General features: G+C 39.5%; 1 protein-coding gene across 2 annotated transcripts; it reads right to left on the reverse strand.

The window, feature by feature from the left end:
• Positions 1–230: 230 nt before the first annotated feature.
• On the reverse strand, positions 231–20,431 carry fmn1 (formin 1). 2 transcript variants are annotated; one of them, XM_079887199.1, is made up of 18 exons: positions 17,687–20,431; positions 17,307–17,412; positions 16,376–16,437; positions 14,562–15,982; positions 13,107–13,248; positions 10,402–10,419; positions 10,193–10,280; positions 9,578–9,639; positions 7,487–7,575; positions 7,150–7,279; positions 6,812–6,958; positions 6,644–6,703; positions 5,848–5,968; positions 3,067–3,159; positions 1,287–1,338; positions 992–1,141; positions 780–861; positions 231–631 (listed from the first exon to the last, which is right to left on the reverse strand). In XM_079887199.1, exons 1-18 carry the CDS (start codon positions 19,607–19,609, stop codon positions 587–589), a joined length of 4,791 nt encoding a protein of 1,596 aa, XP_079743325.1. In that variant the 5' UTR covers positions 19,610–20,431; the 3' UTR covers positions 231–586. The 2 variants fall into 2 exon arrangements, with proteins under 2 accessions (XP_079743325.1, XP_079743326.1); XM_079887200.1 differs by lacking the exon at positions 10,402–10,419.
• Between the last annotated feature and the right edge of the window lie 3,810 nt (positions 20,432–24,241).

Consider the following 24,241-nt stretch of genomic DNA (forward strand, 5'->3'; position numbering starts at 1 on the left):
TGAATGAGGTGTCAGAGTTACAACCTTCTTGATCACTTTGAATTTCATGACTGATGAAGAAACAGTTAAATGGATGGACAATTATGTTTGTATAACAATGAGAACTTTTTACAATGATGCGTTTATCGCAAAAGGAACAATATTACTGTGATTAAATGGCAATGAGATGTGATGAAGCAACAACTGACATCAATAAAAAATGTGTGATGTTGATCAAAATAAAAAAACTGATAAGGATAGTTTAAAATTATATTATTTTACATGTACATTATCTTTATGTTTTGTAATATTCTGTAATGATTTAATATGACAATAAAAAGTTACACAACTTTGTTACTCAATATACAAAATAAAGTTACTGCTTTTTCCAAGTCAGACATCGAGATTTTCAACATGTTTGAAGGCTTAATTGTTTAGACTGGTGAAGATTCCAGAGCAGATTAAACTTGTAATATAAACATTTCTTAAATGTTTCTCACTTTGAACAGCATTCATTCATATCTAAACCACAGTCAAAGGGATCTTTGGATCATAAATGTGCAAGTGAATGATTGGCTGTTGTACAGTAACATGCAGTCTGAAAGGGTCAGCTGGTGGTCAGACTTGCTTCTTTCAGACGCAGTCTCTCTTTCTGTCATAAAAAACATTCAGAAACATAAATCATTTTGAACTCTTATTCAGCTGTGCTTACATTATTCATGAATGTTTTAAAAATCGGATTCATAAAAGAACAATAGTGTTTGCTTATCTATCTGCCACCAATGAAGACAGACGCTTACCAGTCCATTCGCATTGGCCCTTCTGGTCTCAATCTTTTTCTCTGCTGTCATGTTGCGCACTGACTGTTGGGCCTCTTTGATTCTGAAGTAAAAAAATCAAAAAAACATCAACTGACAAAATTACCCTTGGTTATCACATTGTGTGGTTGGTTAGAGCAGCTGTAAATCAGAAAATATGATGCTAGATACTCAAGATGCTGTTAACTTCTCACCTCTGTTTGGATATGACCTTGTTCTCTCTCTTCCATCTGATCTTGAAGTCATTGCAAAATTCAAACCAAAATGTGAAAACATGGCCTGGCACAATCTCTTGCTCCCCGGGACGTGACTGCAGCCCAAAATACTCCACTAGGTAAGAGAAGCTGAGGAAGAAAAGACATGAAGCACCAGAAAACAACCAGGCTCTTCAGGAAGGCCATAATTGTAAATGAACGTAACTAAATGTCAAAAATGTTAATGAAGTTTGCATTTTTTGTAATATTTTCAACAAGAGTGATGTGCCTGTACCTTTTACGTGCTGATATCACTTGGTGTTCCACAGCAGTTAGCTCTTTTTGTGCTGTAAAATGAAAAGATGTGTATCAACATTTGCATTTAAATTGTATCATAATCAGTACCACATTTTTCATTTTCATAAAGACTCCTGCAAATGGTTTCAATATTGAGAGCTAATATCTCTTCTATTACTTCAGGATCTTAATTTGACCTCTTTAGCAGCCGTATCCCACAAAATTATGTTCTAAGAACGTTTTGCTGACGTTCCCATTCAGTTATGAAAACATTATTTCTGAATGTTCTCTTAACTTTCAAAATGGGCAGTTTTTTTAATGCTTAAACATTTTTTTGTTGTTGTTGCCATGAGAACATTAAGGACACATTCCATTTTAGAATTTTGCAAACATTATGGGAACATAACTTTTGGCCAGGGCTTCAAAGTCAATGTTAAAACTGATGTTTCTCCTTTACTAAGAAGTCTCCTTCACAGCCAAAGTCTCTCTGATTCCTATCTCTGCGTCTGTCTTCTGAACCTGACCAGCAATCTTGTACAGGTAGGCAGTCACAGACACTTATCAGGTCCCCAAAAGGGCATACGGCAGATATTCTTCATGACTGCAGGATGTGTGCTGTCTTATCTGTGTAGTGGAGACAATCAAATAATTGTAGTAGGAAGAATGTGAGGAAAGGAAAAGCTTGGTTTTAAACGTGCTGCTGTATACATAAGCTACATACAGAATGAGTGCCCTATTTTAATGATCTAAGCACATGGTCTAAAGCGCAAGTGCACTTAGGCCGTGTCCGATTCCACTTTTGCTAGTTTAACGACGGGAAAAAAGGTCTAAGGCGCATGGTCTAAAAGGGTTGTCCCTATTCTCTTAATGAATAATGGGTGTGTTTTGGGCTTTACGTGCAATAAACCAATCAGTGTCTCATCTCCCATTCCCTTTAAATGCCAGTTGTGCTCGCGCCATTTACATGACGGAGTTTGATAGTGGAAAGACTGAACGCTTCTCCAGAGAGGAAACGGATCTGCTTGTGCGCAAGGTTAAAGAGCGCAAGCAGACCATCTACGGGACAAGCCGGATTCCACCATATCTTTATGTACACAATAATAATCGTTTACACTGTAATCCTTTTATTTTTAATATTTGGCATGTTTGTGTGCTGCTGCGCGTCCGTGTGACCCGCCTATAAACTCACATTACTAACGCGCTCTTTAAATAACAAAAAAAAAATATTGCGCCACTGACTTTAGACCAGGTTTCAGTTGGTCAATGGCGCAGTCTATTTCTGTTGCCTCAAAATAGCAACGCGCCATCAAAGCGCCCGATCACACCTCATTTTCAGACCAGCACACCCATGGTAGAACAAATGGGTGCAAAAGCATTTGCTATTTAAACAACATGGCGCAGGACGTGAAAATGATAACTGCGTCGGGCTGAAACTTGCAAAAAATACTTGCGTCGCGCCTTGCGCTGCATTGAGCCGGTTGTATGATAGGGCCCTTAATCTTATTAGTCTAGTTCACTAGCGTTGTCTCATCCAGTTTATATCTCCATATATCTGCCTCTATGATCTGCAAAACAAAACAATCCTGTACAATCTAAGCAAACATTTGTACTCCTCTCCATCAATCTTCTAGAGAGGCAGGTCGTCTGAACAAGGAAGACAAGAGGGATCGGCTGATGTGACGGAGCATATATTAAGAAGACTTAAAAACTTTGAATGCAGATCCTCTTCTAAAAGTAATGTGGCCTAATCTCACGCAACATAGCATAGCTTAGCTCACCGTTGGCAATGAAAAAGTCCATTTTCTCCTTGAAGGGGTGTATGTGCTCTTGAGACGAGTTGGTACACACGGTTAGAGCATCCTTTTCACAAACTGTACGAGACAAAAGGAATAACACTGGGTTAGAGTAAAATCCCTGATCAGGTCCAATTTTCAGAAGCCAGTCATTGGTTTACACTTACTTTAACGCAATATTTTATCCTAAACTAAACAGTTTTTTTTTCTGTTAGACCACCATGAGCGCTTACTTTTTATTCCAATAACCCAGATCTTGAAAAAAAAGAGCCAAAAAGCACACAACTGCAAATATAGTGAAGCTCTTTCACATTACTAATAAGCTTATATATTATATTTAACCAGTATGTTATTTTACAAGTGGACAATGTTGATTAAGATGATAAAGATAAAGTGATTTGGGCATTATTGGTGACAATAATAAAAAAATTAAATATATACTACTCTTCAGAAGTTTCTTTTACTCAACAAGGTTTTTAATCAGTACTTTTACTCAACAAGGATGCATTAAATTGAAGGTCACAGTAAAGACATTTATAATGTTACAAAACTTTTTAACTTTCTGTTCACCAAATAATCCTGAAAAATATTTATCTACAAAAATATTCACCAGCACAACTGTTTTCAACACTGATAATAGTAAGAAATGTTTCTTAAGCAGCAAATCAGCATATTAGAACGATTTCTGAAGAATCATGTGACACTGAAGACTGGAGTAATGATGCTGGTGAAACGAATAAAACACATTTACTTAATATAATGTACTAAATAGAATGCATGTGGCCATGTTTATCAGTCCGCTCACATTCTGAGTAGGCAGCAACTGCTTTTTACCAGAAGTCCAACAATCATTCACAACTTCAGCTTACGTTGGTTTTATCAAGTCATCTAAAACAACAGCTACTGCGGTCAAAGCCATTTGCACATCACTGATTACTTGCACATAGAATGAAAGCACTTTCTGCTGGTGAAGCAAATGCTGTTAGTGCCTTAATTATGGCATCAGTGCAGTGAATTATGTCGATTACATCTGTAAAAACAATGGTTACAGTAATGGGGGAACTTCCAAAGTCTATAAACAAGCTGAGTGTCAGCCTTCTATGTATGTTGGATCTTGTAATAACTGTATAATATACATACAACTGCTCCAACATTGAAAGTCAATGGGGTCCAAAACAGCACTGAACCCCAATGAATTTCACTGTATGATGCCATTTCTCAAAATATCTTCTTTTCTGTTCCACAGAAGAAAGAAATGAGGGTGAATAAATTATTACCTTTTTTTTTTTCTTTTTTGGGAAAACTCTTCTCTTTAAACCCTTTTTGTTTGCACTTGTTCATAACCAATTGTCAAGAAAACACCATAGAGCTAAAGCTCCACCTGTGACAGAGTCAGAGGTAATCAAATGTCTTTGTCTCTAAGATCTGTTTTGATGCACCTCTGATCACATCCTCAGATAGTCACTGTATCACCCGTGGACCTACACAGCACTGTTTGTTCAACGTCCAATCAGAGGATCAGAGGAGCCAGTCTCCTGCCTCAGTCATAATACACCCTGATGGGAACCCGGGACTGTTGGACATGCTCCATCTGCATCTCACCCCGGATAACGCTACCCATACTACTGTTTTCATTGAGCATTTGTATAAACTGTGAACACATCTGGAAACGAAGAAACGGTTGGGAATCTTTTCCGCAGCATTTCCACGCGAAATATCAATTATAGTTGAAATTGATTGGATCCTCATATAGTGTGTCCACCAAGGCGGCTCACAGCTACATTCAGGTTTTCTCAACTGTGAACCTCGGCGAGCCAAACCACTGCCACAATGATCTCAAAGAGATCAAAAAGATGTCTCAAACGCAAGCCAGATGAATCAGCTGTGGAGTCTCAACGCATTAGATGTGCTTCACAATGTTGTCGTCATTGTCTCTGGAAAATAAAATCACAGGGACATTCCCTTTTTGTGTAGGCACGCAGTGACTAATTTGATTAGTGCAGCACTTTTTTGCTCCGCAAAATTACTTCGCAGACAAATGCGGTCACCTTGAGCAGCCAAAACCTCAGTGGGGCTGTAATTCGAAAAAATCGAACAAACACAGCATAAAAAAAACAAAGACATGATTCTCTCTCAGTCATGAGGGGAGTTCAAACAGCAGGACAAAAAAGGGAGAGCGCGATGGGCCAGATTTGGCAGTCTCTCCGTCGCCCGATAAGAAAGGCTTGTTGAGAGGTAAAGAAAAGAATCTCTGACACACATCTGCGGGGCCACACTGAACACGGACTGATACAGTGTAGCAGGAGAATGGCAGTGCATCTCTGCGCAGATAAAGCCCATCCCGCCAGCGATAAGCTGCTCTTCTCTCAGATTACATAAGCGCCAAAGCACTGTAGCCTTTGGCCCCTGCGACGGAGCTAAAGAATCACACAATGCCAGAGCATCTGATGGGCAGGATTAAAGTCATATCTAAAAGGCGCCATGGCAAAATCACACAGACTCCACTTCGTCTCTGCATCTGTGCGTGCACATATATACATAGGCAAACACGTCTGTATATTCCACCTGATCTAATGTGGTTTAATAATGAGTTGTTGCTAACAGATGCTGTAAAGTCCTCAGGATTCAGCTGGAGCCATGTTGCAGGATTGCAGACATCCATCCACCCAAACCCATGTAATCTTGCTTCTTTTGATGCTATAGTAAATCAGTGGCGCGCTAAAATCGTTTCTGAAGACCTTGAGAGTTTTTTTTGGTAATTCTTACCTGTCAAGTCTCTGTTCATCTTCCTGAGATCCTTGGAGAGGTCATCAAACTTCACTTGAGAAGAAAGGAAAACATCTTGAGGTTCGGGCAAAGGAAAGATGCTCTTTTCTGTCCCAGCGTTCTGGAGAGAGATCGAAGGGTCAGTGAAACGTACGAGTATCCACGGCCAAGAAAGACTTAAAGATTAAGATTAAAACACATTTTGTGGTTGGAAGGATTTTGTAATGTTTTTGAAAGAAGTCTCTTCTCCTCACCTACATTTATTTGATCAAAAATACAGTGAAAACACTAATATTGTTAAATATTATTACAATTTAAAACATTTGGTTTCTAACTTAATTTATTTTAAAATGTCATTTGCTCCTGTGATTTTTTTTTCAGCAGACATTAAGCCAGTCTTCAATGTCACATGATCCTTCAGAAATCAATCTATTAAGCTTAGGGAAACCGTGATTTTTTCTTTTTCAGGATTCTCAGATGAACAAAAAGTTCAAAAGAACAGCGTTTATTTGAAATAGAAATCTTTTGTAATATTATAAACGTCTTTACAAGAAAAGTTTAGCACCCTGACATTTTCAAAATGAATTTTATTTTAGAAATTAAAAACACGTTTATCATAGAAGAGGTTTATTGAAGACATTGTATAAATTGCATTTGTCATGTATCACTCCATAAATTAATAGATAGGATTAAAAATTAGTCACGTCACTGACTGAAAACAATGTGAACAGATGAAGATCTGGAGCGAGTAAAATAAACAAACTTGCATGTGAAAGATTACAAGTTCATGTTTTACCTCATCAAAGTGACGCAGATAGTAGGAAACAATGTAGTCCAACAGACTAATGTGATTTCCCTGTAGATTTATAGAGAATTATGTCAAAAACAAATCGTGCTCTATCAAAGACCTCAGTGTGGTTATAGTGTCTTAACAGTGCCAAACATAGGCTCATGAAATCTTTACCCTGCTCTTGACATCTTTAAGCTTGGGAAGAATCTCAAGCCCAAAGCCATCGGCCTGTCCTCTAGCTCTGCTCCCTCCATTCATGTAGTTTCCCAGAGCAAGCACCAGTCCCATCACCTCCCTCACACTATCTTTCTCCAAAAGACACTAAAACACAAAAGACACATCAACATTTATTTGTGCATTCATCACATGGAGATGTTGGAGATGTTGGAGACAACCTCTCTTGAATAAACCGCAGCGGCCTGAAGGGCTGTTCTTTGCTCTGAAGAAATGCCAGCGTCGATGCTTTATCAAATGTTTGATAATATCTGACCTCTTTGAAAGTGCCTTTGTACCTTGCAGACCTGGAGAATAATCTCGGTCTTGCGCTGAATGGAGGCAACGGCGTCAGAAAACTTCGACTGAAAAATGAAACAGTGAACTCGATTGGAGAACGCAGGGATCTGGGAGAGTTCATACAGGAACCTGTCAAGGAAAAGCAATGAACATCTGTCAACCTAAAGTGCGTAGTGTTGAAAACACTACTTTTTCTTCGTTTGTTTTCAAATGAAGGAACTTTAGAGAAGTATACATTGCAAAGAGCATATAGAAATTGCCCTTGTAAGTGACAATTGACGTATCACTAGTTGCATAAAAAAGTGAGTTATCTGGTGTGTTTCTGGAATATCTCACTGTTCAGGCTTGTCCAGTAGTTTGACCCGCTCCTCGTCTGAGGTTTCATAGTGTTTCTTAATCTTCTCTAACTCCTCAGGCTGAGCTCTCTGGGAGAAACAGAACAGACGCATTCATATGAAAACTGACCAATGATACACATATAAACTTATGAAACCACACTGGAACTATCTATTATTTAGTTATGTTGGAACTGGAACTAGAGAGACAAGATTGGTGATACAGAATCTGCAGACTTTTTCTGAAGTGATTTTGGGTAGTAAAGTGTGTAGAATGAACTTATATACAGTTAAATAAATCTTATTGGTCTCTGAAAGTCATCATTTTTGAGTCAATATCCCTATTCCTTGATTACAACAAAAATAATTTCCACTTATCTCTGAGTTGCAGTGAAACACTTACAATGGAAGTTAATGGGGCCAATCCGTATACATTAAATACTCACTATTTCAGCATTTTTCAGCATATTCAGTTTTCACTATTTTAGTATAGCCACAAAATGTAAACAAAATGAGTGTTACCATGATTTTAGTGTGGTAAAAATGTTTATTACCTTTTTCTGTGTCAAGTTATATCCAGTTTTAGAACTTTGTCACCATGACAAATACCATAGTTTTACAGCTCACATAATACAATAGTTTAATAGAATAATTAATGTAAGTGCTTTATAAACAATTATACACTCACCTAAAGGATTATTAGGAACACCTGTTCAATTTCTCATTAATGCATTTATCTAATCAACCAATCACATGGCAGTTGCTTCAATGCATTTAGGGGTGTGGTCCTGGTCAAGACAATCTCCTGAACTCCAAACTGAATGTCAGAATGGGAAAGAAAGGTGATTTAAGAAATTTTGAGCGTGGCATGGTTGTTGGTGCCAGACGGGCCGGTCTGAGTATTTCACAATCTGCTCAGTTACTGGGATTTTCACGCACAACTATTTCTAGGGTTTACAAAGAATGGTGTGAAAAGGGAAAAACATCCAGTATGCGGCAGTCCTGTGGGCGAAAATGCCTTGTTGATGCTAGAGGTCAGAGGAGAATGGGCCGACTGATTCAAGCTGATAGAAGAGCAACTTTGACTGAAATAACCACTCGTTACAACCGAGGTATGCAGCAAAGCATTTGTGAAGCCACAACACGCACAACCTTGAGGCGGATGGGCTACAACAGCAGAAGACCCCACCGGGTACCACTCATCTCCACTACAAATAGGAAAAAGAGGCTACAATTTGCACGAGCTCACCAAAATTGGACAGTTGAAGACTGGAAAAATGTTGCCTGGTCTGATGAGTCTCGATTTCTGTTGAGACATTCAGATGGTAGAGTCAGAATTTGGCGTAAACAGAATGAGAACATGGATCCATCATGCCTTGTTACCACTGTGCAGGCTGGTGGTGGTGGTGTAATGGTGTGGGGGATGTTTTCTTGGCACACTTTAGGCCCCTTAGTGCCAATTGGGCATCGTTTAAATGCCACGGCCTACCTGAGCATTGTTTCTGACCATGTCCATCCCTTTATGACCACCATGTACCCATCCTCTGATGGCTACTTCCAGCAGGATAATGCACCATGTCACAAAGCTCGAATCATTTCAAATTGGTTTCTTGAACATGACAATGAGTTCACTGTACTAAAATGGCCCCCACAGTCACCAGATCTCAACCCAATAGAGCATCTTTGGGATGTGGTGGAACGGGAGCTTCGTGCCCTGGATGTGCATCCCACAAATCTCCATCAACTGCAAGATGCTATCCTATCAATATGGGCCAACATTTCTAAAGAATGCTTTCAGCACCTTGTTGAATCAATGCCACGTAGAATTAAGGCAGTTCTGAAGGCGAAAGGGGGTCAAACACAGTATTAGTATGGTGTTCCTAATAATCCTTTAGGTGAGTGTAATATCCATATTTCTTACTCCTTTAAAAATTTACATCATACACTTATACTCAACCTCAATTTGTACTATTTGAAAAGGAGAAAACATGCAAGTGGTGCGAATGTGTAGAACTTGTGTAGTTCTACTGTTTTGGAGGCTATGATTTAGTGTGGGCCTGTAAGTACGTTTCCAATGTGGCAGGATACTTACATTTTCATACAGGGCTTCAATAGCATCCAAGTCAACCACAGAATTGTCCAGATTCAAAACAGCTGTGAAATGAAGAAGTATTAGTCTCTAGACAAGAACACTGATTAGTTATTGGACATACGTGTCATGGATGTGATATGTAAAAGTCTAAAAATGTATTTGAGAGTTTTTTCCCCCCTGTAACCAAACCCCCACTTACCAAACATATACTTTGAATTCGCTCAATCTACTAAAATCATCAAAAAAAATCTGCCTGTCTGACTATGTTAAGGCAAGCTGTGATGAATTCAAGATTGTCAATGTGAAAAGTATATGTTTGGTAAGTGGGGCTGATAGCTATACGTGCAAAAGAATATTTCTAGCGGTAAACCACAAGACAAGTTTATTTAACAAACATACAGCCATTTTATCCTTGATAAGAGCTGGAGCCAATCGCATTGTTGCAAGATATGTCTTTATATACAGAATTATTTCAACATCATGTCTTAGCTAGCCTTTTCTAACCAGGCCACACAAATTTGTATCATTTTAACATGTCTGTTTATTATTAGTGGAGGCAAAATTAGTCTGGACAGAATAAATAAACGACACTGCTGTGCTGGTGGTGTGATTTACCTTGCTGGATGTCCTTCATCTCCAGGTGGAGACTTGAGATTAAGATGCCCACAGCCTGAGAGCGCTTGCCATCCAGTAATTTAATGACCTAAAGAAGTTCATCAATCAAAAAAAGCTTACACTACCATATGAATACAATGTCTTAAGGACTTGTATTACGCAAAAGTGGAATGAATAAATAACAAAAGAACCTTTGGGAAATTCCAAACCTCCATTATAAAATCCGCCTGCCAAAGGTAACAATGGCATGATCACATTTCATAAACAGGTTCATTTATTTCAAATTATCCTCATTTCCTATATAATTATATCAATTTCAAAGGCAATTGTAGAGGCATTTGTGGGATCCTGATATTACGCACAAGCATTTGTATTAAATTAATGGATTTTAAAGTCTAAAGTGACTGCACCTGACAAATGATGTTTCTGTTTAAGAAAAGTAATTAGCAGAGGTGGATGGTTGAATGCATCAGTTGGGCTAGTGTTCCAGTCATACATAATTCTAAAGAGTTGACAACTGCGCCACCTAGTGGACACGTCTCAAATCTGAACTTTCTGAACTTACCAAGCAGTGAATAACATTTATGCATTTTAGCAGACGCTTTTATCCAAAGCGACTTACAGAATATATTTTAAATTATCTGAATCAAACCCACATAGCAAATTTCCTATAAAAAAATATGAAGAAAACTGCATTTGCTATATAGATATAAATGCAAACAAGCACATGTATAAAATGAATGGGACTGCCATTCAGAATAAGATAAACTCTATGTTATATAAGGGTCATTCCACGAAATTGGTGCCTTTTGTGTCCCTGAGAAATAATCAGACGTAGAATTACTATAACAACAAATAAATTTGTGATTTAAAAACATAATAGTACTATGTATTATTTCCTCAATATTACATTAAATTAAAGTCATTTATATATTATTTTAAATAATTAAAATTGCATTTATGCTGATAAGGGTAAGGTTTTTGGCCTGTCCCTCCCTGTGATTGTTCTTTTTCAGCAGGACTTTTAATTTGCAAATTGAAGGCAAAATTATACATAAATCACATTTTCATATTGTTCTAAGTATAGTGTCACTGTTAAGCAATGTTTTGGCATAAATATACATTATTTTAAATAAAATATAAACCATTTTATCGGTGTCCCCTGATTTCATGTCATGCCTGTTACCCTCACCAAAAACCCCTTGCAAAATAATGGTACATTCCTGTGACATCACTTCCAGGAAGTTATATCATCTCTCAATCATTATTCCAACAGTTAAAACACAAGTTTGTTTCTCTCTCTCTTCTATAATACTCTATTTTGATGATTTATTAGGTATAACTGAGGTGGGGACACCATGCAATGTCAAAACTGTTATTGATTTTTAAAGTATAAATTTAAACAATTATTTATTTAACTTAATGTAATCAATATCTACAAGTAATATCCTTTCAAAGTGTACAACATGTGCTTTTGTGGCCTTGCCCTAATAGCTAGCAATTAGCAAATTAGCTTGAATTTGTCAAACCTGTTACTGTCAGGCCTGTTACTTTTGTATAGTAACGGGTATAGTAACAGGTTTTGACATGTGGGGTAACAGGGATGACATAGATTAGGTGTCACCTTAGCCACACTGTTTTTAAAGTTTATCTGTGTAAATTGCAAACATTTTTAAAGGTCATCCTGGGTGTTTTATTGAGCTAATGCCTATATTATTCAGAGTCGGTATTGCTGGTGCATCTGCATCTGGTTACCTGATTGCCTTTTGGTAAAATGTTGGCTCCTTTTATGTGTTGGTTGTTGTTGTTGTTTGGTTTTAATACTTCCAGTTGGTTTTAACATGTTAATGACCAGGAAAAGATGATTAGTCTCAATAAAACAATTTTTTTCCATAACTCATTGTCAATTCATCCATGTAAGTGCGATTACAAACAATAGCAGTAAGGTGACTGCAGACCCTCGCCCCAATCTTGTAATGTTCAAGAAAGTGAAACCAAATGTTAGCATCTGTTTTCAGATGATCATAGAAAGACCAAGATCTGATTATCTTCCTTGCCTAATAATTGAACCAGATCAGTATATTTTAAGTTCTGTGAGGGGACATACTCACACAGACAAACAGATGGACGCATGGGTCTAATTACTCTAATTACAATACCCTTAAATCTTTAGATCTCTTAGAAATGTAATGTGCTTCACTAATACAACTATGTCAAGTAATACAATTTAAAAAGGTAAAACTTTACAAAATTATGTAAACAAATATGTGCAGTGTATGCTGAAGAATGTGTGTCCTGTCATCCCTGTTACTCTGGTCATTCCTGTTACTATGATGTCAATCCTGTTACTGTCATTAATTTCATAAAAAAATATAAAAATTATATTTGAAATGGCCTTCCAAGTATTTCCATTGTAACCCTATCTATATTGTATTTTTGACAAAGCCCTTCTTTTAATATCTCTCTTGTAAAAATATATATTTTTCTTAATTGACATGTGGTCACCCTCCAAAATTTGTATGTTCTTGGTCATTTGAATGACAAATATAAGATTGAAAAAAAAAATCTAAATTTTTAAACAATTCCAGTGAAAAGAGGGACTAAAATACTGCTCATATATGTGAAAACTATAACATATTTTTAATTAAAACTATAGTATATAGTAACGCATGTGTCTGTAACAGGCATGACAAAAATATCAAAACATGAGGTAGATAAATAGTCATAAAATAAAAAATTACATAGCCTGAGATGGCACAATACGATTTCTTGTTATTTTATGCTGTCTTCATTTAATGGATATTTAAAAAAAATTGTTTAAACTTATTTTATATTTTAATTTTTCAAAGTTGAAAAGGCACTGATTTCGTGGAATGACCCATAATTTTTTCTTATCTTCAGGGCAGAGCGGTACCTTCCTGGCTTTGGGTTTCTTCTCATAGGCTTCGGATAGGGGCTTTCTTTTGGTGGGCGATGTGGCTTTAGCAAACAGTTCCGCAAATTCATTGGTGTTTATTATCTGTGGCTCTTCCAGGGAACTCCATAGCATATCGCTCCTAAGAAAAGAGATGATGAGAGATTTCATTTTATTCAAATATTTAGCATTTACAACAGTTTCTGCTCAGTCTAAGGCTTATCGAGATTGAATCAAAGTCATACAGGCCGCCAACCAAAGCATTTTCTAATACTAGCATCTGTAAAAATGCATCTTGCGTAAGTTATTTACTGTTGCTGAGCAACCTTGGCTGAAAGCAGGAAAAGGAAAATCAACAGGAGCAGCATGTGAGTGATCTGACATGCTAAATTTTCTCTCCCATAAAAATAATTAAGGAGCCAGGACGACGGCGCTCAGCAAAGCTTGACTGGGTTCGGCTTTGGCTTGACAAAATGCTCACGAAGAGAGCAGAAAGCTTTCATGAGGAGTCAAATAACATTGTAACAGGACGGAGGTGGCCGGGGAGCCGAATCCCACAGAAATCCACACCGCCACTAGAGGTCCTGGAAAGACTGCAGCTCAGCCTGTGGCTGGCCCCTCATGCAGACAAATGTCTGCAGCGGTCGGTCTTAAACTTCCCATGAGGTCTGACGAGGGAGAGTTGAAAATGTCAGCGTCACTTGTGGACATTCATTGCGTGTTTCAGGAAACTTTTGATTGAGGAACAATGGAAATGTTGTTTAAAGGTCTATGGTTGAATACAGGTAGAGTGGGATGATGTTTATTTTTAGTTTAAAGTACTTTTGATGAAAAGTGAATTGTGTTCAATGTTGTTATTGTTGTCTAAAACTATCTATAACTAAAAAAAAAGTCAAATATAATTATAAAAAAAGAAGAAAAACGTCAAAAGCACTAAACAAAAGTACTAAAACTTAAATAAAAATAAAATATAAGCTGTTTCACAATATTAATAAATACTATAATACTATATAAATAATACTAAAACAACACAGATTGTGTCAGTGGCTAAACCCTTTCTCATTATATCTTAAATCAATCAATCAGACTTTAAATACTAATCTGATATTTTAAAAGACTTATTGACATTCACACACAGTCATGAGGGACCTTCTATAAAATACATTTTCCTGTTTTATGTTTTTTTTGGTCACACTCAATGACGCTGTAGTGAAGCAGATATGATCAAATATTTTCTTTTTTAGATGACAATTTTTTTTATAGAGTTTTTTTCTTCATTATAAGCATTTATTATTTTATTATTGAGTTTTTTCTTCATTATAAGCATTTTTTACTATTCCCTCATAAAAATAACCCAGAAATTAAACAATAAAAGAAATTATACAATTTAAACAAATGAGCATCATGTCATTGCCCCGTGTCAATTAAAACATGAGGTAAGGTGATGAGAGATACCTGTTATCTTGAATCTGTATTCGTGTCCAGTAGAGCGATTTCATTGGACACACTGGCTCCACTAAAGGTTTGCGAGGAGGATTGTCTGCTGCTGTACTGAGGAAGACACCAACTCCATGAGGGGGATTAGAGGTCGAGTGGAGGACGGGTGGTGGCGGTGGAAGACCACATCCTGTCATGGGTGGAGGTGGTGGAGGAGGTGGCGGAGGAGGCGCACTTCCTGTCTTGTCCAGTGGCGGAGCAGGAAGTGGAGGTACAATAGAAATACAAGGGCCAGGTGGAGGTGGCGGAGGAGGTGGAGGTGGAGGAGGCACACTTCCTGTCCTGTCCAGTGGTGGAGCAGGAAGTGGAGGTACATTAGGAATACAAGGGCCAGGTGGAGGTGGCGGAGGAGGTGGAGGAGGCACACTTCCTGTCTTGTCCAGTGTCGGAGCAGGAAGTGGAGGTAAATTAGGAATACAAGGGCCAGGTGGAGGTGGTGGAGGAGGCGGAGGAGGCACACTTCCTGTCTTGTCCAGTGTCGGAGCAGGAAGTGGAGGTACATTAGGAATACAAGGGCCAGGTGGAGGTGGCGGAGGAGGTGGAGGAGGCACACTTCCTGTCTTGTCCAGTGTCGGAGCAGGAAGTGGAGGTACATTAGGAATACAAGGGCCAGGTGGAGGTGGCGGAGGAGGAGGAGGAGGAGGAGGAGGAGGAGGCACACTTCCTGTCTTGTCCAGTGTCGGAGCAGGAAGTGGAGGTAAATTAGGAATACAAGGGCCAGGTGGAGGTGGCGGAGGAGGTGGAGGAGGCACACTTCCTGTCTTGTCCAGTGTCGGAGCAGGAAGTGGAGGTACATTAGGAATACAAGGGCCAGGTGGAGGTGGCGGAGGAGGTGGAGGAGGCACACTTCCTGTCTTGTCCAGTGTCGGAGCAGGAAGTGGAGGTACATTAGGAATACAAGGGCCAGGTGGAGGTGGCGGAGGAGGTGGAGGAGGCACACTTCCTGTCTTATCCAGTGGCAGAGCAGGAAGTGGAGGTACATTAGGAGTGCAAGGGCCAGGTGGAGTTGGAATATTGTTTCTATTCATCTGTAACTGAGGTGATACAGGTGGGGCAGCTGGAGGAGGAACTGTCTTTTGTCTTTCAGTAAAGTTTTTTGTTGAGTTGAGGTCAGCATTTTTAGGCAGGGGGTCAAGACTCCTGCTCTGCGCTTCCTTGGCCTCCTCAGACCTGATGAATGTCTCTCTGTCTGTCTGAATGCACACAGAGTGGAAGGCCCGTGTTTTGATGTTGTCGTCAGTGGACACGGCAACATCTCTGTGATCTCTGTGAAGATCTTTGTCTTTCTCTCTTTGTAAGCTTGCAATGGTTACCGCTAGTCTGGACAGATCCTCTTCGTTCTTCTCTTTTAACCGGAAGAGCTCAAGTTTGAAGTCGGCCTGTATTAAAGAGTCCAAACAACAAAATTTAAATAAAGAATTTATAGACTTTGATAAAAGTGTCTGCTAAATGGATAAATATAATTTAATGTAAATTTAAACATATTCAGTAGTGTCCTAGCAGACAACACAATCTTTGAAATCTTGAAACCTTTTTTGTGAAATGTTTTTTTTCTTGAAAAGTGGGTTTTGCTTGCTTTCTTTAAATTTAATGTAATTTGGCTTGATACTTCTATAGAAGAAGTGTGGCTTAAGTGTGACTATATTCAATAAGCAGCATAATACAATACATTTGAAAGCACTGATTCTGATTCTGGGAGAGGTTTTAAATTCTTATTGCTATTAGTAAACTGTTTCCCTTCAGTTGTAAAATACTGTTCTTGAGTTTCTCACCTGTAACTTCTCCACCTCTTCATTACATTCTCTTTTTAGTTGCAGAAGAGCAGCCTGATGCTCTGAGAACATAAAACAAGGACATCATTATGGCTAAATATATCACAAAATGCATTGAATTGTGCCAGAAACCCAATAAAATAGTGCTCATTTAGCATCATTACTCCAGTCTTCAGTGTCACGTGGTTCCTCAGAAATCATTCTAATATGTTGATTTGTTGATTAAGAAACATTTCTATTATCAAAGTTGAAAACAGTTGTGCTGCTTAATATTCTTATGGAAACAATGGTAAAACAAAATATCAGGATTCTTTGATTAATAGAAAGTTCAAAAGAACAGCATTTATTTGAAATAAAAATCTTTTGTAACATTAAAAAATGCCTGAATAAAAGTATTAATTTCTGTCCTTTTTTTCTTCCTGACCCCAAACTTTTAAATGGTAGTGTATATGAAATGAAGAATTGGATATCCAGATGTAAAATGTCCAATAGATGGCAGTGGTAGGACTGTTATTGTCTAGAGAACCATGGGAAAAAATAATTTCCTCAAGTACATTTAGACATATGACAACAACACACACTGAGGATGTGTGCTTAGGTGTGTTTGAGGACTCCACACCCTTTAAATCTACAAGATACTGCAATACGGGCAATGTTATGGATGTAAACGTATGTTTTCAATGTAAAAAGATTAAAGACTGCATTGCTGAGAAAACTAATTTTCTTACAAGTAACAAACAATCTGACATTGTATCCAAAGTAAGTTATTTCATCTGCAGAGTTGCCCTTTAGGAACACATTTAGGGTGGAGGTGTAGTGGGATTTGTTTGGACAGTGTTGTCACATTTTATACAAAGGCAAATATTTGAATTAGAGCAAACATTTACACTTACTGCTTGTTTTCTTCTTCAATTATAAAAAAAGCCCTTACCAGCTTCCGTGTATTTGAGACCAATCTTCTCCTCCTCATTTTTCAGTTTTGGTGGAGGCCAGACAGTCTGAAGTCGCTTTGGGGCATGTTCCTCACTCACATCAGCCTAAGACACAAAACAGCAACAATTAATGTGCATTGTACTGTTAATATCTGTTGAAAAATAAAAAAATAAATAATATATATATATATTAAAAAATAAATGAAATGAAATGAAATAAAATAAAATAAGGATGCAGCATCCCCATAACCCTGCAGAGGGATGAATAAAAAAATATACATATATTTTTTAGGTGTACATAAAGGAAGACTCTATATAAACTTTATGCATTGATACTGAGATGTCACCAATAAATGCAATCATCTTGTTCACTTCATACTTTAGAATCCGTCGTTTCTTTGTTGTCTGGAGACTTGCTTGAGTTCCTGTCAAAGAAAGCTCTGAGGACCTCTTTGTCCCTGTTGATCTTCTTCTTTACAATGTCCAGGTCCATGCGATTTGAAGTGTCTTTTTTGGCAGATTTAACTGTGAAGAAAGCCTTCAATGCACCTAAGGCCGTCTCTGCATTTGTAGATTTGTTGGTTTCCTCAGCCTGGGGAATGACCGGCTCCTCTACAGCAGTCTCTGGCTTTTCAGCAGGGTCCTGACCGATCGGAGACAGTGGGGGGCTTGACATGCTCTCTTGCTTTCTCTTCCCTTCCCCCTTGCTGAGAAATTGGGTAAGCTGTTCCAGTAAGTCTCCCTTGACTTCTTTCTTAGACTGACTGGTAAAAAGTCCTCGTTTGGTAGGGCTTTGGGGCTGCTCTGTAGTTTCATTTTCCTCAAGTGCTTCTTTCTTGGGGCTGCGCAGCCCAGTGAAGAGGGACGACAGTTGGAGCGGTTTCTCTTTTACTGCAGTGGGGGAGAGTACGGTTTGGTCTTCTGTGGTCTTCTCAGTGGAAGATGAATCTGTATCTAACATGGTGTCTTCTTGTATTATTTCTTCCACACTCTCTTTATTCATTTCCCCCTCTGTATGCATTTTTGTCTCCACCTGGATGACTGAAGGCACCGGTTCTGTTTCTGAATTAGTCTTACTATCTAGCTCAGACGAACTGGAACTGTGTTCTTCAGTGTCACAGAGGTCAGAACATGTTAAAATCGCACCTCCAGCCTCAAAATGTCTCATTTGGTTCTCCTGGCTTGTGGTAGCTGGATGGACGTCCACAAAAATGCTGTCTGAACTTGCGCTGCCTTCATTGCATATAGCTTGGCTACCTGCAGTCTCATCTCTCAGTTGGGTCTCTTCAGTATCAACACACGGTCCTGCAGAAAGAGCTTCAACACGTGTAAGGGTGATGACCACAGGTCTGGTGTTCACAGGTGAGTTTGATGACAGAACCTTTTTATCAGTGAGATTGTGAACTTCACAATGTGCTAATGTGGTCTGACCGTCCATGTTTCCAGATGCCTTGTGGTTAGTCAGAGTTTGTTCATTTCCACCAGATTTGGCTACCTCTGGAACATCTGCAGTGTTTTGAAGATTTCCACCAGACTCTATTTTGCTCTCAGGAGCAGATACTTCCCGGTGACTTTGCACTGAAATGTCGTTATTGTTATTTGTGGATGAATTCAAAGACTCTTTTATTAAAAAATCATTTCTGCTTTGACTGTCTTTGAGGACTCTCTCTTTCAATGGTTCTTCCTCAGCAAACAGCTCATTGCTGGAGTTATCTGATTCCATAACAACTGTCTCATTTGCAGATATGTCCTGACTGAGTCTGTGTCCTTCTCTGAAAACAGGTTCTTTATTATCCACTGTACCGATTACTGGATCCTCAAGTTGTTTGTCCAGTCTGTTAGCGCTGCCACTGGCTGAGACTTCGCTAAGTGATTTAGACGGTGTGTCAGCTTGACCATCTGTTACATCCTGGACAGTCTGGCGCACAACTGATGTTTTACTGTAATTATCTCTCTGGTGCATAACATTGAGGTCTAAGTCCACTTCTTCCTTTTCTGAAGAAAAATCTATTTCATTAACATTCTGTTGCTCCGATCTGTTGACATGGTCCTTTGTCCTGTCTTCCTCAGCGTTTGTATGTAAAATTGAAACAATTAAAGCAAAATCCTCCCCTTGATCATCAAAACCATCCTGCCTTTGAACAACTTTTTGTTGACCATTAACCTCTCTTTCCTTAGTCAACGAGCAAAAAGAAGTTAAATCTGGACTCTCCTCAGTCAGTGTTTGGAGTTCATGTTTTTCATGGTGATTAAAAAAGTTAGTTAATTTGTCAAAAAATGTATTGATGGGCTTACTCTCCATTTCCTTCCAGTATGGTTCACAGTCTCTTTCAGATCAAATTCAGTCTGTATTCAAACAAGTGATTAAAACAAAATTCAAACTATAGGTAAAACTGATATGTCTATGTTTGCAGTAAAAATAATAATAATTCCAGGTTCTTTCCAATAGCCTTCCCAAGTCCATTCACCCATCCCTGAATGTCAAGCCCTTGTGCTGAACAACAAATTATGAATACGAATTTATTCCTACTATGAGTTCCATTTATTAGTCTTCTACTGGTATGAACAACTGCTGTTTTACTAAAATAATTTGAGTTTGGTTAAAGTCTAATGTGTCTTTATTTTTCGTAACATGTAGTCCTTACATGAAGTTTCCAGAATCAGGGATGCCAGGAAAATGTGCATTAAAGACCAGAGATGCTGTTCTCAGGCTCTCATTAATGGAGAGCTGAAGAAATGGAAAAAACATTCCGCAACGACATTCCAAAATAGTGCCAGCATGCAGCTTGCTCCCTTTATCCAGCCTTTACTTTGATTTAGCCTCTTCTTTCTTTTCCATGTTAGATTTTGTACTTGTTCTTAATCCACAATTCGCAACAAAAGCACATACAGCAAAACATTCAATCCTGAGATACGCATACAGGCAGTGAGTGCTCCACCCACTTATTTTCTGCCACATGACAGGATTTCTGGTCCCGCTCTCAGTCATCCATGAGAAAGAAGTAGCATCACAGTACCACACCCAGAAGAGCACACAAAACTCCAGTAAGAGTAAATCTGTCCAGACAAGACAGTCTGTCCTGCTTCTGTAAAGCTGGATATCTCCTTCTGTCCACTTCACACTGGATAACATCACATTAATCACCATGATTAACCTGTTAACCCCACCTACATCCTTGTTTTATCACCTATGGTTTTGTTTGTAGAGACTAGTCCTCCTGACACCGTCAGAGATATGTTTTTACTACAGTAATCCACGAGGAAGAAATAATGTAAATAGAGATTCTTTAGCACGTTTTAAATAATAGACCTAATAATAATAATAAATATACATTTTTACATCACATGAAAATATATAATATGGTTTTTTTCTTAATACTGTTTTTTTGTATGACATATATACATCAATGTATAAAATAATACACAATAATGGTTCACTACAAATCTGTCGAAAATAAAACTAATACTCACAGTGAGGTCATGGTCAAGAGAGACATGTGGGACAATGACGATCTCATCTTCTTCAGCTTGTTTGTGCTTGGACACAGAGGTGCAGAAGGGCACATTTTCCCTGTGCTCAAATGCATGCACCCTGTTCTCGTTCTCCTCTGTGAAAACACAAACAAACTAAACAAATTTATTCATAATCGAGGTTTTTAATGACTCAAAATAACCCACCAGACAGGTGGCTTTAGATGCATGAGCCAAAAGTTGTTTTGTCAGTGACAGCCGCTAGCTCTCTGTAGACCTGAGTAAAGTGAAGAAAATAAAAGCATACATATTTATAGCTGGAATGCTGTTTGACACATGATAACGGTTGCACATCATTTTAAGATGAATTTGTCAACATATAATTTTAAATATATGAAAATCCATGTTTTTCCTGTTTGCTGTGAGCATAGCTAAAAGGAATACACAGACTGCCACAGAGTGGACATTGAAGTGTACTGCAATTGACTCTGGTCTTCAGTTAGTGTATCTTGCCTCATTACCTTTCATTTTAAAATTATAATATGCAAAAACAAAAATGCAGATCCCAATAACTGGACATTCTGAAAGTGGACAAAAATCTGACAAACACATGGAAAATATCTACACAGCTCCAAGAATCATCAATAAAGCTTTTATCCAATATACAGCTGAGGTTCACAGCAGGGGAGTGTAGGAGACCTGAGATCCACTCCTGTCCCCAGGCCTCCCCCCTGCAGAGCAGGAAACAATGAACAAACAATCAATGGAGTGTGTGGTGCAGCAGACAGTTACATAATTTTTAAAAAGGCATGCACAGGTCACAGATTGCTGTCTGTTGTGGAAAGAAAAGCTTGTTTAATGGTAGGCTACATTGTCGAAAGGACTGTCGTTGCTTTTTTCATTATTAGAAATTAAATAATGTGCATCTAGCTGGGCTACAATTAAGTACTTAAACATTTAAGTAATCTGCATTTATGTAGACATTTAGGCTATAATACTTTGCAGACATTTGACAAAATGCGTTCCCTTTCGAAAGGGAACTCTACACTACGTCAGAATGACGCTATGGGGAACGCCTCAGGCGTGACAGGTGTCTGAAATCAAATATCAACTCACGTCAATCATGTTGACCGGCGACAGCCCGTGCATCATCAGCTTGAATGATGAGCGCGCGACCTGGATGTATAAAGGGGAGCCTTGTACACATGACAACATCTTTTCGTCTTCAGGGACTGTTTGTCTGTTTTGAGAATATCGCTGAAGCGCGCGGGAGCCTCTTGTGCAAACTACCACGTCTCCTGTTTTAGAGTCTGGGGCAAAATGTTATGGGTAAGAAAGTAAATCTAAAGATTTTTTCGATGGTCAGGTAGTAGGTCTTAACAGGCCTCCTTGACCAGACAGTCCCCATTTTGCAACCGGACAGTGCTTGGGCCTCCCTGAGGTGAGCTCCCAGGAATTGAAGCTGTCAAGGAGTAATGTGGTTATCAGGTTATAGGCCTCACTAGGCCTTCCTGAATATGAGCTTCCACATACTATGGTTGAATGAGCTCCCACATATTATGGTTATCAGGTCATAGGCCTCACTAGGCCTTCCTGAATATGAGCTCCCACATACTGTGGTTATCAAGTTATAGGCCTCTCCAGGCCTTCTTGAATATAGCTCCCATATAATGTGGTTATCAGGTCATAGGCCTCACTAGGCCTTCCTGAAAATGAGCTCCCACATACTGTGGTTATCAAGTTATAGGCCTCACCAGGCCTTCTTGAATATGAGCTCCCATATACTGTGATATGAGCTCCCACATTCTGTGGTTATCAAGTTATAGGCTTCACCAAGCCTTCTTGAATATGAGCTCCCACATACTGTGGTTATCAGGTCATGGGCCTCACCAGGCCTTCCTGAGTATGAGCTCCCACATACTGTGGTTGAATATGAGCTCCCACATACTGTGGTTATCAGGTCAGAGGCCTCACCAGGCCTTCCTGTATATGAGCTCCCACATACTGTGGTTAGCAGGTCAGAGGCCTCACCAGGCCTTCCTGAATATGAGCTCCCACATTCTGTGGTTATCAGGTCAGAGGCCTCACCAGGCCTTCCTGTATATGAGCTCCCACATACTGTGGTTGAATAAGAGCTCCCACATACTGTGGTTATCAAGTTATAGGCCTCACCAGGCCTTCTTGAAAATGAGCTCCCACATACTGTGGTTAGCAGGTCAGAGGCCTCACTAGGCCTTCCTGAGTATGAGCTCCCACATACTGTGGTTGAATATGAGCTCCCACATACTGTAGTTGCCAGGTTATAGGCCTCACCAGGCCTTCCTGGTTATGAGCTTCCACATGTCAGGTTACAGGCCTCACCGGCCTTCCTGAATGTGAGCTCCCACATACTGTGGTAATTAGGTTACAGGCCTCATCAGGCCTTCCTGGTTATGAGCTCCCACATACTGTGGTCGCCAGGTTACAGGCCTCATCCGGCCTTCCTGGTTATGAGCTCCCACAGACTGGGATATCAGGTTACAGGCCTTACTAGGCCTTCCTGAATATGAGCTCCCATACACGGTGGTCGCCACGTTACAGGCCTCGCCAGGCCTTCCTGGTTATGAGCTCCCACATACTATGGCGCCAGGTTACAGGCCTCACCGGCCTTCCTGGTGATGGGCTTCTACATGTCAGGTTGCAGGCCTCACCCGGCCTTCCTGAATGTGAGCTTCCACATATTGTGGCCGCCAGGTTACAGGCCTCATCCGGCCTTCCTGGTTATGAGCTCCCACATACTGTGGTTGAATATGAGTTCCCACATTCTGTGGTTATCAAGTTATAGGCCTCACTAGGCCTTCTTGAATATGAGCTCCCACATGCTGTGGTTGTCAGGTCACAGGCCTCACTAGGCCTTCCTGAGTATGAGCTCCCACATACTGTGGTTGAATATGAGCTCCCACATACTGTAGTCGCCAGGTTATAGGCCTCACCAGGCCTTCCTGGTTACGAGCCTCCACATGTTAGGTTACAGGCCTCACTGGCCTTCCTGAATGTGAGCTCCCACATACTGTGGTGAATATGAGCTCCCATGTTATATGGTTATCAGGTCAGAGGCCTCACTAGGCCTTCCTGAGTATGAGCTCCCACATGCTGTGGTTGTATATGAGCTCCCACATACTATAGTCGCCAGGTTATAGGCCTTACCAGGCCTTCTTGGTTAAGAGCCTCCACATGTCAGGTTACAGGCCTCACCGGCCTTCCTGAATGTGAGCTCCTACATACTGTGGTCATCAGGTTACAGGCCTCATCTGGCCTTCCTGGTTATGAGCTCCCACATTCTGTGGTTATCAGGTCAGAGGCCTCACCAGGCCTTCCTGAGTATGTGCTCCCACATACTGTGGTTGTATATGAGCTCCCACATACTGTAGTCGCACAGGTTATAGGCCTTACCAGGCCTTCTTGGTTAGGAGCCTTCACATGT

The sequence above is a fragment of the Squalius cephalus genome (genome assembly GCF_949319135.1).
Source record: "Squalius cephalus genome assembly, chromosome: 12".
NCBI lineage: Eukaryota > Metazoa > Chordata > Actinopteri > Cypriniformes > Leuciscidae > Squalius > Squalius cephalus.

Coding starts and splice junctions, on each gene's coding strand:
- fmn1 (XM_079887199.1), bottom strand. CDS start 19,609: ATGGAGAGTAAGCCCATCAATACATTTTTTGACAAATTAACTAACTTT. Junction 5,969..6,643: donor ATCTGCGTCACTTTGATGAG/GTAAAACATGAA, acceptor ATCTCTCTCCAG/AACGCTGGGACAGAAAAGAG. Junction 1,142..1,286: donor GTGATATCAGCACGTAAAAG/GTACAGGCACAT, acceptor TTTCTTCCTCAG/CTTCTCTTACCTAGTGGAGT.